At 33.3% G+C, this 13,473-nt stretch overlaps 2 protein-coding genes across 2 annotated transcripts; one reads left to right on the top strand and one right to left on the bottom strand.

The window, feature by feature from the left end:
- On the bottom strand, nt 1-5,055 carry LOC100500664 (ubiquitin-like and CAP-Gly domains-containing protein). The gene is made up of 6 exons (NM_001250662.2): nt 4,429-5,055; nt 4,133-4,194; nt 3,966-4,007; nt 1,337-1,470; nt 1,106-1,175; nt 1-419 (listed from the first exon to the last, which is right to left on the bottom strand). Exons 1-6 carry the CDS (start codon nt 4,802-4,804, stop codon nt 372-374), a joined length of 732 nt encoding a protein of 243 aa, NP_001237591.2. The 5' UTR covers nt 4,805-5,055; the 3' UTR covers nt 1-371.
- Nucleotides 5,056-10,824: 5,769 nt separating this feature from the next.
- Nucleotides 10,825-12,646, top strand: LOC100808454 (uncharacterized). The gene is made up of 5 exons (NM_001252718.2): nt 10,825-10,893; nt 10,985-11,198; nt 11,309-11,517; nt 11,589-11,676; nt 11,923-12,646. Exons 1-5 carry the CDS (start codon nt 10,885-10,887, stop codon nt 12,327-12,329), a joined length of 927 nt encoding a protein of 308 aa, NP_001239647.1. The 5' UTR covers nt 10,825-10,884; the 3' UTR covers nt 12,330-12,646.
- The last annotated feature ends 827 nt before the right edge of the window (nt 12,647-13,473 follow it).

Genomic DNA, 13,473 nt, shown 5'->3' with positions numbered 1-13,473 from the left:
ACCATAAATAGAGAAGGATTCACAGAGTAACCAAGTCTAAGCTAGTGTATTGGCATTTACCAAATTATATGCACTTTGAAAATGATATAATTCCTTTTGGTGTCTCTACTAAAAACAAATCTTAATGTTCTCCAAAGTAGAATCCCACCCAGTTAGTTCTCGTTTTACCATTGTAATGAGCTTCCAATTTATGTTTATCACATTGCACAAGCTTTTCTTTTCTAAAGACAACACAAACAATTCAAAAGCCACAATCAAACCCTTCGACAAATCCACTGCCTTGAAATGTCAACAAATGTAAGTTTTCCAAACAGATGTTTGATTTACATAAGGGAAACCCTCCACGTTGAAAGCAACTTCCTCACGAAGACTCATATTTCATCTTCTTCAAAGGGGTCTCGTTCAGGGTAGTCACCGACCTGAAGGGAAATTGTACAGATAACTTGAGATTTTATTTTTGCTCAAATCTAAATGACAAACAGAAGACTACCAAAATTTTAAACCAGCAGAAAACTTTTGAGTTCATTCAAGCATTAAACCTATACCCAGATGTAACAGAATCCAATTCAATAGGTGAGAAACTTCAATTTTCCAAAAGCTTAATTTCTCAAAAGATGTATCCAAGTAACCAATGTTTCGAAAACCAGTTGAGTTACAGTAACTTGTTAGATTGAAAAAAATAAAGGATGAGGACAAAGAGTAACTCTTTTGGAATAACTTGATCCTTCCTATTTTTACACACACACATGCAGACATATATTTCTCTCTGTGCGAGTTTCCTTTAATGGAGAAAGAAAATAGGAGCTATGTATATCAAGAAAAAGGGGAAAAAAAAATCACAACTGGAGGTAAAACACATTGACAACCAACAAAATCAGCCAATTGGTAGTAAAAAAATCAAAACACATTTTATAAGGAGAGAATGAGAGATCAGAGAAACTAAGCACTGCACTTGTTTTAAGGAGGATTCCATATTCTCTCTCATCTTTTTGTAGTTTTGTGCTTTGTGTTAATCAATTTTCTTTTATCAGACAAAGGAAGCACCAAGAACAATAGAAAATATCCCAATGTTTAAAGGATTACTAGAATGTGGTTCTAAACAAACCTTCACTTTCTCTGGTCTAACCATTCCACCATGAGATGGAGGGCATTCGAAGTAGCGTACTCCTTTGACCCTGTGACATATCCAAGGGAAATTCTAAAAGAAGTGTGGGCATAATCTGAAGTTTCTAAACACAAAAGCACATTATAACCAAGGGAAATTAAGATGATAGGTTAGTCAGGAGTTAAGTATATTGATTTGCATATCATAAATAGATATGGAAATTTTACTTACATGCCATCATGTTTGCCCAAGGGTTCGTCATATTGGACACCAACCCAGAAACCAGGACCCAGTGATTCTGCCCGGCCAACAAATTTTACAACACCCCTTTTTGCCCCAGGTTCAACCTCACATCTGGATCCTACCTTAATATTTTTGGGAATTGGAGACAATAAAATAACAAGATAACAATTCAAAAAGATTTAATGCATAAAAATACAAGTATGATAGACAATAATGTGAACAAGAAAATATATATCACCTTCTTAACAATACAAAAATTGCAAAGGTGTATGAATCAAAATTAAGAAATTCAAAGAAAAACACCGTGAAGTATCCAATAAATAAATACCATCCAAAATTCATCCAAATATTTAAGTAACTGAGGCTATAGCCTACCACTAGCAGGATTAGTACTCATTAATTATAGACTAGCAATTGATACAATACAAATTGTAACTCATTACAAAACATTATATCCAACTTACTGTTAAAAGCATTTCAATTCATATTCTATTTGGCTGCATGTGCCTTCTTTAGTTTGTTGGTTAGCACATCTATTTTAACATGGTCATGTGGTTCCTCCTCTAAACCTTTCTTTTTTCTTTCTAGTCCTTCAACCCCACCCCTTTTCCTCCTTAGTCTAAAACCAGTTTCAGTTGAGCACCAAACTAACCAAAGTTTCCAGTTCTTTTTCTTCCACTCTTTAAGGGAAAAAGGAGAAAAATAAAAAACCCAATATGGACAAGAAATTCTGCAGCAATGGAGCTTTCTATGCAGTATAAAAATCTTTAAAGATATTCTATCAAACCTGCTCTTTTGTTTTACTTAATCATAATTTTTCAATGGCAATGCCTTAATAAGCATCTGTTCCTTTTATGTGCAACAAAAGAGTATGAATACACAAAACCCTCTAGTGACTTAAAACTCAACAACTCAACTCTAAATTTATCAAATTGTAAAATTAATACTACCACCCAAAGCATGTGCACAAAACCCTTAAACCTTGTAGGGAATCAAAATGCACAGTTTGTTAAGTTGAAGGAGTTGAGTTTCTGAACCAGGGAGTCTTCTAAAATTGACTTGTAATTGAAAAGGTTTCTTCCATTTTAGTCTAACTTATATGACAGTTAGGAGGAAGTTGTTATTTCCTATATGCAGACAGATATGGCAGTGTTTCTGCACTTGTCTTGTTCTTGTTATTTACAGAAAATGTTATTTGCAGGAAACTGCTTCCAGTAAAAGTAAGCCTGCAACCATTGTGATAGGGTTCCAATTCTAAAACAGGTGTACACTAGGAAACATAGGCTTGACATAGGTGGATAGTACCCCAGCTAACTGAATTGTGGTGTAGTGCATACTTGGCACAATTGTCAGTATTCATACAGGAGGAAGAAACCAGGAGGGAAAATCAGTAAGAATTGGACAGGTTCGGGGGAGAGTGCAGGACCACCCAAATACCCTGAGTTTCTACCTCACCTTCTATCTTCCAATCACACTAACAACTGGAGAGTATACTGAAGAACAATACAATTCCTTCTAGTTTCTGTTCTTTCCTTTTTCTTCTCGGTTAATGGATTGATTTTTATCAAACTCATATCACAGCTCCCACTTACAGGGAGCTTTTCATGGCTGAAATGGAGAGGTTTGCTAGAGCTGAGGCATCAAACTGAGGAAGATGCAGAACATAGATTACTCATGGAAGCTCCAATGAAAGGTGTGGAGACATCAGCACAAGAAATACTGTGTCGGGCTGTCGGCAGTAAGAATTACAATGAGATCTCAGAATGGAGCAAGGGTACGTCAGGAATTTTATTATCACCACTCCCCATTCTTCATAGTTAAGTTGAATTTTGACACAAGGTATACTAGGCTTGAGAAGTAAGGGTTTCTGCTTCATGACCAAGAAGAGGCTCTTGCATGATTAGATAAGGTCATTGTTGAATTAGAACCTTCCCTGATAGCTTAAGCTTTGATGATAATTGGTCATTGACAATGTAAGTATTAGATGTTAGATAGATTTATCTTATTACGTTAGGAGTTTTATTATGTTTGGTAGTTTTATAGGGCTAGGTGATAGTCCTTAGCTCTAATGCAGGAATAAGGAAAATAATTTGGATAAAATTGGTCTTCTTCATTTCAGAGTCGATATTTATAGAGATTACAAGCATAGAAAAGCTATCCTTGGCCACCTGGGAATGCACTAACTACAAATAACAGAATTTGTGAATTTGTTGTAACAGAATTGTTAACGAGATTAAGGAAATATTTTGGATCCTAGTCCTTTTCTTGATCTGTCCCTTATGCGTAATCGCAGAGGTATGTTGGCCTCCTGGTAGTCCTTCTTGGTCTGCTGTTAGCAGCCATGGCACTATGGCTATCACTAGGCTTGTACTAGTTTTACTACATCAGCACATGACTTTATTATTATTACAAATGAGAAGGAGAATATTAGATTAGTATATTGCACATATTTTTAATTACACCTCAACTTGTTTACCCTGTCTCTATTCAATTTGCCTCCTTTTCCAACTAGACCTTATAATTTCAACAACTACTTTGGAAAAAGAAAACAATATATAACAATCTTAACCATTTGCATAAAGAGAACAAAGAAACATAGGCATCATGACAGACAAACCTTGATATCAGCAGAGAGATCTCCCATACAGTCATCTGGTATCTGTGCAATGAATATCCAATCAATTACCCAGAAGTCAGCACATGGGCCCATCTCAATTATCACATGCAATCAGAGAACAACACTAAAACAGCAGGCTAAGCAGGATGGATAAATCAAATGCTTACCTTTGCCTCCGCAGTTGCAGTATTCTGGGATGTAAATTTCTCCTTATATTTTCTGAAAGTGTCTGCCACAGCATAGTAAAAAACATACATAGTAAGCTACAAGACCCATTAGTCCGTAACTAGGAACATAAAATATTTGATATTTTCTCAATAAAACATGCAGGATCAAAAAGTAAGTTTCATTGATAAGCTGTAAGTGGGAATTTCAACAACACATAACATAAATCTTGAATTTGATTGAAATGGGATTGACGTGATAAGAGGAATTTGAAATGCATGCGAAGAAGAAAACATGCCTGGTCGCTTATTATAGGCTTCTTCAGAAATAGTGTATTTTTCGACCAGCGAAGTATCTTCGAGCCAACCACCAGATGTGACGGAAGATGGATCCAGATCCACAACATGCAAACGAAACCCATCAAGAGGGGAATAGAAGGCAAGGGGTTTGGAATGATCAGAGAGATCGGCAATTTTGTTGCGAGCGTCGTCGTAGAGTTGGAGGTGCATTGAGTTGACAGAGGTGCCGCATTTTTTCCAGAGCTTGTCTTTGACGGCTTCGACGGTGAGGTGAAGCGAGAAGCGGATGTCGGAGGCGAAGGTTTTGAGATTGGAATGAGTCACGCGCAGCACAACTGACTCGTCCCCTTCCACTTGTTGGATGCTCGAAGCCATCCCCAATCAAAATCCCTAGGGAATGTCCACAGCCGCCACTTCACTGCACCTTTTTTTTATCTTAGACTTACAATATCAACTAGTTCCATTAAACTTAACTAATTATATTCTCTCAATACCTATTTTACTATTAATAAAACTTCAATAAAAAAATCTTCTTATTTTAAAAATAAACTCTTTTACATTTTACATAATTAAACATTTGTCGGAGGTGGGAAAATTAAAAATCAATGTTGATGCGTACACAACGAAGAACAAAGGCACGGAATTTGGCTTTAGAATCCACAATAATGAAGAAAATAAAGTATTTAGTATATTTGTTTCATTAATAATTAATAACGGCCATTATAGATATATCGTGGCACCAGATTATTTACACTACAAGACCCAATCACATTATAGTGCAGTATTTGATAAGTATCAATCTCTTTCTTGTGGTTCCTATGTATTTTGAGAAAACATTAAGAAAAAATATAATTCAACTTCCTTTTACATTTTCACGTATAGTTACAATATTGAACATTAAATTTTATTATGAACAGTCAAAATTAAAATACCCAATGTATGAGCTTTTTAAAATTTCATATGATATTAAATCTAGATATTTTTTTAATGTTAAATCTTCACTATATATATATATATGATTTTATGATTTTTTTTCAATAAAAAAATGTAATTATATGACTTAAATTTATTTTTTCACTCATAAAATTAATAATTCTTGTAATGTTGAAATCGACCTAATTCAATCTTAAAATTTAATTTAAAAAGTATGAAAAAGTATGAAAATGAATACATTATGATTGAATAATCATTGGTTAAATTCTAATACCATCTTTATTTTATTTTTTGGTATAACTTTAAATTTAAAAGTAAACTCATATGTAAGAATTGATCTTAACTTATATACATTAAGTTCTAAATCAAATAGTGGACGTGCATATGTGAGAGGAAAATGCATACTTTGTGTTGTATTGATGCGAAACATAGATGCTCTCCATTGTCTATTCGAAGCTTTACAACATTACAACTAAACAAAAGATTGATTTGATGGCTCAGCCGAAAATGGCTAACGACCTACTGCAATCCTAGTTGATTTGCACATTCCAATGACAGCCACTTTGGGATGCATGGCATTGCTCTATACATAATTATTTTGAACAATTATTCCCTGCATCATAAAAGTAGGATAATATTTCTGGTAACAGGCGTTACCAGTTGGCCATGGGCCCTATACTAAGGCCCAAATTCCCTACAAATACGTAAGTTGGTCTCTCCACACGGCCTTGGCAAGTCTTGCTCTAGAATTTGTCAATTTGAATAAATTCATGCTGGAAAAAAACCGGTGATACTGATCACGAGACACCGTTGTTTCCGGCGATCGTAACCTTGCTTCTAAAGCTATATGTTGCACTTAATTTAAGCATTGTCGCTAAAATGTACATGAAAAAGTTTGGTTCACGCGTTTAGATATTAAGGTGATGTTTGGTGGGTGTTTTTTCTGTTTTCATTTTCAAAGAAAATATAAAATAAGAATTAAAATACGTTTGCTTAAAATTTTAAAAATAAATTCAAAATCCTTTTGTGTAGGCAAATAAAACATGTAGTCAATTTTTTTTATTAGATTTGCCCACACTTTGACGAGGTGATGATTTGGAACGATAGAGATAGTATGAGGATGGTAACCTCCCGGTTCACGAATGTGCCCAAATCAGTGTGGGTTTCTTTGTAGTTGGAAAGAGATTGCCGCCTTGATCCAGTGTTCTCGTTAGGATCCTGGAATTTACAGGCCACATGAGAATCGTTTTCAAATGGGAGCACTCTAGTTTTTTATGTATATGTGCGTTGGCGTTAATTAGATATGTCATGAGTTAAAATAAAAAAAAAATGGTGTCATATCGAGTAATTAATTTTATTGTTGCAAAATTGTCATGTAGGTAAAACTAACCTGTTTTAAGACTGCCTAAATTCAGCTCAAATTTTCTATTGGTGGTAAACAATCCAACACTAAATGAATTCTTCTTCACGATGATGTCACTATAAACGCTTGGTTACACCACCAGACAGTTATTCATGTGGTCATTTTTTTACACACGCTATACTTTAGGATACTAAGCTTCCACGGTTGATGTTCAGTTCATGTTTAATATTTCTCTGTTGAGAACTTTTTTTAGAACTATATAAACATTCCCATCAGGTCTAAGGAAATCCATTTCATTGGCCGAAGGAACCTGTGCTTATGCTTGTTACTTATCACCCCATTGAACAAATTCATACTATTAAAAAGTGACATGCATCAAATGAAAATCTTATCCTCTAGCAATTGTTTCTTGAAAATATCCCCCTTCCTAAATTTTAGGGTTACATCGATTAATAAATTAAGTAGTCCTAAAAGCTTTTGATATTGATTAATGGCATTTCATCATTGATGGCTTAAATGCCAGTGTACCAAACCAACTATTTCCAGATTGATGATATACTAGTATTTAATAGTAATATAACATTTTGCACGTCAAATCAATAGTCATGTCACACTTGCATTCACAAAAAACATTCTTAATTTACCTATCATCTATTATCTTGTTGTTTACATAATGATTTATGAATCGGAGCCAACAATCTTGATTCCATCTTGTAATTCACCTTATCTTATCCCTATCCACCATAGCCACCATGCATTCACGTCATCAGCCTAAGCTCTATCGATCTGTTATTGGGAATTGGATAAGAATTTCTTCCGTTTGATATGTGAATGTGTGTATGTGGGGAAATAACCAAATGAATGAAGTGATCAAAATTCTCTGAATTTTCTTCATTAGTCTTCACAGGGAGAATTTTAAAGGAAGTCTTCTCTGTGACTATTCTAAAGTTTCTCTCATTTTACATCAATGTATGTTAACAAGTTGCAATGTACAACAAGATTGCCACCAGCTGATCAACTTGATCATTAAAATCATACTGTTCTTCTAATGCAGGGGCAATTAATAAAACGCAACATAAAAATAATTAGGTGGTACTTTGTTTTTAAGTGAAATTCAATCTCCATTTCTATTTGATAATCATGATGCCGAAGGCCTTTAATCAAGTTTGGTACATTACCTAAAACAAGTTACCCGCTTTCATTACAAGAACACGACTTTTATCATTGCAGTGATGAAAAATTAAGACATTCACCAACCTATCCCAGCCCTCGCAGAAAATGCACTCTTAGACCTACCCTCTTCCCTAGGGTACCCAAATAAATATTACTAACAACAAAATAAGAATTTTCACCTTACAAAAATGAAATCAAATATATTAACGTTTTTCTGTATTGATTTCTTTACATATTACTTTTAAAATCAAGGTTAAATTAATTTTTTATTCCTTTAATTTATTATTTAGGTTCAATTTGATCTTTTAATTTTTTTTGTTCAAATTGATTCTCTAATTATTAAAACTGTTTCGGTTTAATTTTCTATTTTTTTTTATTGAATTTGATTCTCTAATATTTAAAATTGATTCTTTTTTTAATATATATTTTATGACGGTTTAAAATCAAATGGGTGATAATTTTAAACTAAAACATAATTTCTTATCATTTAGACTAATGAACTAAATTAAATCGATTTAAAAAATTAAAAGATTAAATTGAATAAAAAACAAATTAAATCTAAAAAATAAATAAAAGAACTAAAAATTAATTTAACCTAAATCAAATATGTTCGTCCTTTTGAGGAACTTTTTTACGAAAGTAATAAAAGATCTTTTTGAAATTTATTTATACACTAATTAGTATCTTTTTTGCAATTTGAAATGAACATGTTGTCAGTCACACTTGGCCGATTCATTTGTGTTTTATATTATAATATTAACAATTGAGAAAGAGATACAAACTTTGTTTCATATCGGATTCTTTTTAAAAGTACAATGCCAATATATTAATGTAAGTGATGAAACCTGTACAAATAAACCATTAATAGTATTCGATTTGCTATTAGCTGAATTAATGAGGCTGCATGTGAGTCCAGTACTCCTGTTTTGAATGGGGTTGGTGATAAGAGTACTGAAGCACATGGTAATCCTCAACCCTGCAACTTTGTGTTCCCTACTCACAAATACGTATGTAACGCTTTGACAAGCCATGTCTCCATCCGTAGGACCCTCAAATTTTATGATACCCCTTAATTCTATGGCTCTTTTGTTGGTACACCCCATTGGATATTGTTTGTAGCAACGCCTCTATTCAGTCAATGTACTGATTTGGCAATTTTTAGCTCATGATAATTAAAGTGATAAATAAATCAATTTGGTGCATTTACCCTCTTTTCCTAACTTGGCATTCACTTAGAAGCAATAAAGATGAAACTGAAGGGGCCTGATTGGCTGGCATAGTCAAATATTATCATCAAATTGAAAGTAAAAACGTAATGTCTTGTTGAGGCTATGGACCCAACCCAATTCTGCAAGGTAAATATGATACTTAGAGCCACAATAAAAGTCAGACTGAGTTGTGACAGCAACTTTCAATTTAGTTGTAGTATTATATTCTTTTTATCCTTTTTAAGTAATTATTTTGTGAGAATTAAATTATGTTTTTTACAAATTCAAGGTGTGTGACCAATTAAAGTTATATCTATTGGATCGACATATATTTGAGATGATTTTACTTGAACCAGTTAGGACTACTATAATTATATATCATGTTTAATTATTTTAAATTATCATTTATGATTATATGCTACAAATTGCAATTTTAATGAAGTGGATCAGTTCAGAAATTAAGCAAAATATCACACTAACTATATATAAAAAAAACTCATACTGTTTATAGTATAGACTTGAAAAAGATTTTGCCTATTACGGAAAATACATGTAATCTCATGAAAAAGTATAAAAAAAAACTCAAACTTAATTAAAGGTGGTTATTTCTCGTAAAAAAAAGGTGGTTGTTTTACTCTGAATAAAAAAAACGTTCAAAGTAATTAACTAGTAATTATTAATAACGAATTCAAATTTACACAAAGGTATTCAACTATTAATGAATGATATGAGATTCTAAACAAGAACTAATTTCTCTCAGGTGTAGAAAACTTCGTAGCTAAAACAAAATGTACAACTTTTCACAATGTGACACTACTCATTCTGTAATTTATGTTCCAATCAAGTTCAACTTCCAAGTACTTGCCCGAATGTCCCACCACTTATTACCTTATTTTCATCAAGTTTATAGCACTAGAGGGCCGACACAGTTTGAGTCACTAAAGCAAGAGTTCTAGGCCCCAACTTTTGGTAGTTTTTAAAATTTATAATATAAATAATCTTAATAAAAATTTAAACTAATCCAAATCATGTGCTTAAAAATTATTTTACTTTGTTACACTATCCTTATAAATATTCTCAATCATCACTTATTTACTTGGGTGACCCCTCCAAGAATCTTTTTTATTGGTACAGATGATTTTGTTTTGGTACAGGACTCCTCCATGAATCTAATAGTATATATCTATGTCCAGCTCAGCGAGTCAAAATTACCAGTGATATGAGAAAATTCATGGGCGTTAATACCCCGCACCCTTCCTGATAAACTGAAAGTAACGTGAACAACGGCTAATTAAATTAATGAAGCAACCTTGAATATATTCTAGTCAAAAGATGTAACCGGTGCTAAGTTAATTTCTAATCTGTAACCAACCCAGATTATTGTAAATTTCTTTAATACTAGTAATTAATAATATTTGACAAAAAAATTCCGTTGAATTCAAATATAGCGAAGGAGCAGGAGAGTGCGGTAGGGAGGACCACATGATAGAAGGGGTTCTAGAGATTTCCAAAACTGCCCAAGTAATGCTACTGCAATGAGAGTGTAAGCACCAAGTACCATGTGTTGGAAGCACGAACCCAGCGTCGCATGTGCCTCTTAAAAGATGCCACGTAATATGATGAGGATAAAATGAACGGCTTCTTCACATCAACCAACCAATTGAAGCACAAACACAAGCTCTTCCAATAAATACATACATATAAGAAAGAAAGAATCCACGCTAGCACAAATAAAAAGAACCAAATTTCAGAAGAAAAAAGAGTCACTTGAAGGTTCAATGGGCGAGGTCTCCCTAATCACTCTCTTTTCCTCTTCTTTTCTTCTTCAATTACCATCATTCTGGGTTTTAATTTTTTTATTTTTTTTGTTCTGAATAGGAAGAGAAAAAATTAGAAGAAAGCAAAGAGGAGAACAAAAAAGCAGAGGAACCAAAGAAGGAAGAAGAGAAGAAAGAGGAGAGAAAAACTGAGGAATCAAAAGATGACAAAGAATCTAAGGAGAAAGTTGCGCCGTCAGAAATCGTGCTTAAAGTGTTCATGCATTGTGAAGGGTGTGCTCGCAAGGTTCGTCGCTCCCTCAAAGGATTCCCAGGTCAGAACCAGTGTTTTTTTTTTTTTTTTTAACTTCATCGGATGTTTTCCTTTTATGGAAACTTTTTGTTTTCCTATGTTGTCTGATTCTGGACATTGTTGGAATTTCAGGGGTCGAAGATATACTCACAGATTGCAAGTCTCACAAGGTGGTTGTGAAAGGAGAAAAAGCGGATCCGCTGAAGGTTCTAGAGAGACTACAGAAGAAAAGCCATAGAAAGGTTGAACTTCTCTCTCCGATCCCAAAACCACCCACGGAAGAGGAGAAAAAACCCCAAGAGGAACAAGAGAAGCCCAAACCAGAGGAGAAGAAAGAAGAGGTTCATTTAATTTAATTTCCTTTCGTTTTAAATCTTCATTTTTATTCATATTTATTTTACTATATATGCAGCCTCGGGTTATCACAGTTGTTCTGAAAGTTCACATGCATTGCGAAGCTTGCGCCCAGGAAATCAAGAGACGCATCGAGAAAATGAAAGGTTTGTGTGTGTAATAAAGTTTCTTTGTCTCGTGGCATTCAAGGTCCCATCCCGGGAAGAATTTGTGGATTTTATTCTGTGATTCAGTTTCGGAATAAAGTTACAGTTGTTACCTACCATAATCAGTTTTCTAGTTATTCAACTCAATAGTAAAATAATAAAGTCACACATTTTGTGACTTCAATTGCATTTAAATGTGTAGTGGAATATTAATATTAAAATTGTTGAAAATGAAAATGATGGCAGGGGTTGAATCAGCGGAAGCGGATCTGAAGAAGTCGGAGGTAAGCGTGAAGGGGGTGTTCGAGACAGCGAAGCTGGTGGAGCACGTGTACAAGAGGACAGGGAAGCATGCAGTGATAGTGAAGCAAGAGGCAGAGAAGAAAGAAGAAGAGAAGAAAGCAGAGGAAGAAGTTGAGAAGAAAATGGAGAAAGGGAGTGGCGAGGGAGAAGAAAACAAGGAGAAAAAAGAAGGAGGAGAGGGTGAAGCCAAAGCAGAAGAGGCATCCACAGTGTTGGAGGTGAAAAAGAGTGAGTATTATTACAACCCACCACCAAGGTATGGTGGCATGGAGTTCTATGCATACTCTGGACCAGCGTACCCTCCTCAGATCTTCAGTGATGAGAACCCCAATGCCTGCTCTGTCATGTAAAAATGGACCAATGTCAGGGGTAATAGCGGAAGTTTGGGGGCATTGCCATATCCTGAGATATCATAGATGCCCTCATTCTTCTTCTTCTGTACTTTTCCCGCAATATATCAAAAAGTTAAATCAAATCTACAGATAAGCTGTAGAGTTTTGTAATGCCTAGTACCTTTTTTTATTTATATTATGTATATGAAAAATATAAGTAAAAGTAATTACAGTTCTTTTTTATTAGCACCTCTTTTTAGTTTCAAAAAATCCAGTTTCTCTCCTTTCTTTTAACATTGTAATTTTTGACCTTTTAAGGAGAAAAAAAGACGCATATTTTACTTTCTCTTTTTCACTTGCATGTTGTTTGTCTGTGACTTTCTTGGGAGGAGGAGGTCTGTCTGCGTACTGCATCAACAAATTGGGATAAAATATGCATTTACTCATTTCTTTTTTTACATTAAAAAATATGCATTTATGATCAGCAACTGCCTTTCTTCCGTACTCTAAATGTATAGTAAATGAAAAAAATAAAAATAAAAATAAAGTAATAAGTAAAGTTGTTTGGGAAAAAATAAATAAATGAAAACACCAACACAGAGATAAGTGAAAATAAATAAGAAAAAAGTTTGTTTAAAACTTACTTGTTAAAAATAATATTTATTTTAATAAAATAAATAGTGTTTGTTTAAATTATTTATGCTTAAAAATAATTTTAAATTCTATCTATTTATTAAAGGATAAATAGTTATTTTTATCCTAAAATATAAAAATATAAAATTTAGTCTCCAAATAATCTCTAATTTTCAGCATAGGGGCATATTTGTCATATAATAATTTCATTGACAAATGTGTCTCTGAAAGATCATAAATACAAGTCCTCGAAAGTATAAAAATTGCGAAAAATATATTCAAACGTTGATAGTAGATTGTGATTAATTATTATAATTTGAAAAAAATTATAATGATTGCAACAATTTTTTTTAACAAACTCTAAATTATATTGAGTTTAAAAGAAAAAATAATACTCGTTTCATAAACTCGTAAAAAAAAAATTTATACTCCCAATGTTTGAAGAAAAGTTCAAGTAAAAAAAAATATTGTGAAACATTATAATTAAATTAGATGCATGAATAATTTTTAGGAAAAATTATAATTGTAA

Source organism: Glycine max, chromosome 5, assembly GCF_000004515.6.
Source record: "Glycine max cultivar Williams 82 chromosome 5, Glycine_max_v4.0, whole genome shotgun sequence".
Lineage (NCBI taxonomy): Eukaryota > Viridiplantae > Streptophyta > Magnoliopsida > Fabales > Fabaceae > Glycine > Glycine max.
The sequence above is the reverse complement of the archived record's forward strand: the minus strand, read 5'-3'. Positions and strand labels throughout refer to the sequence as shown.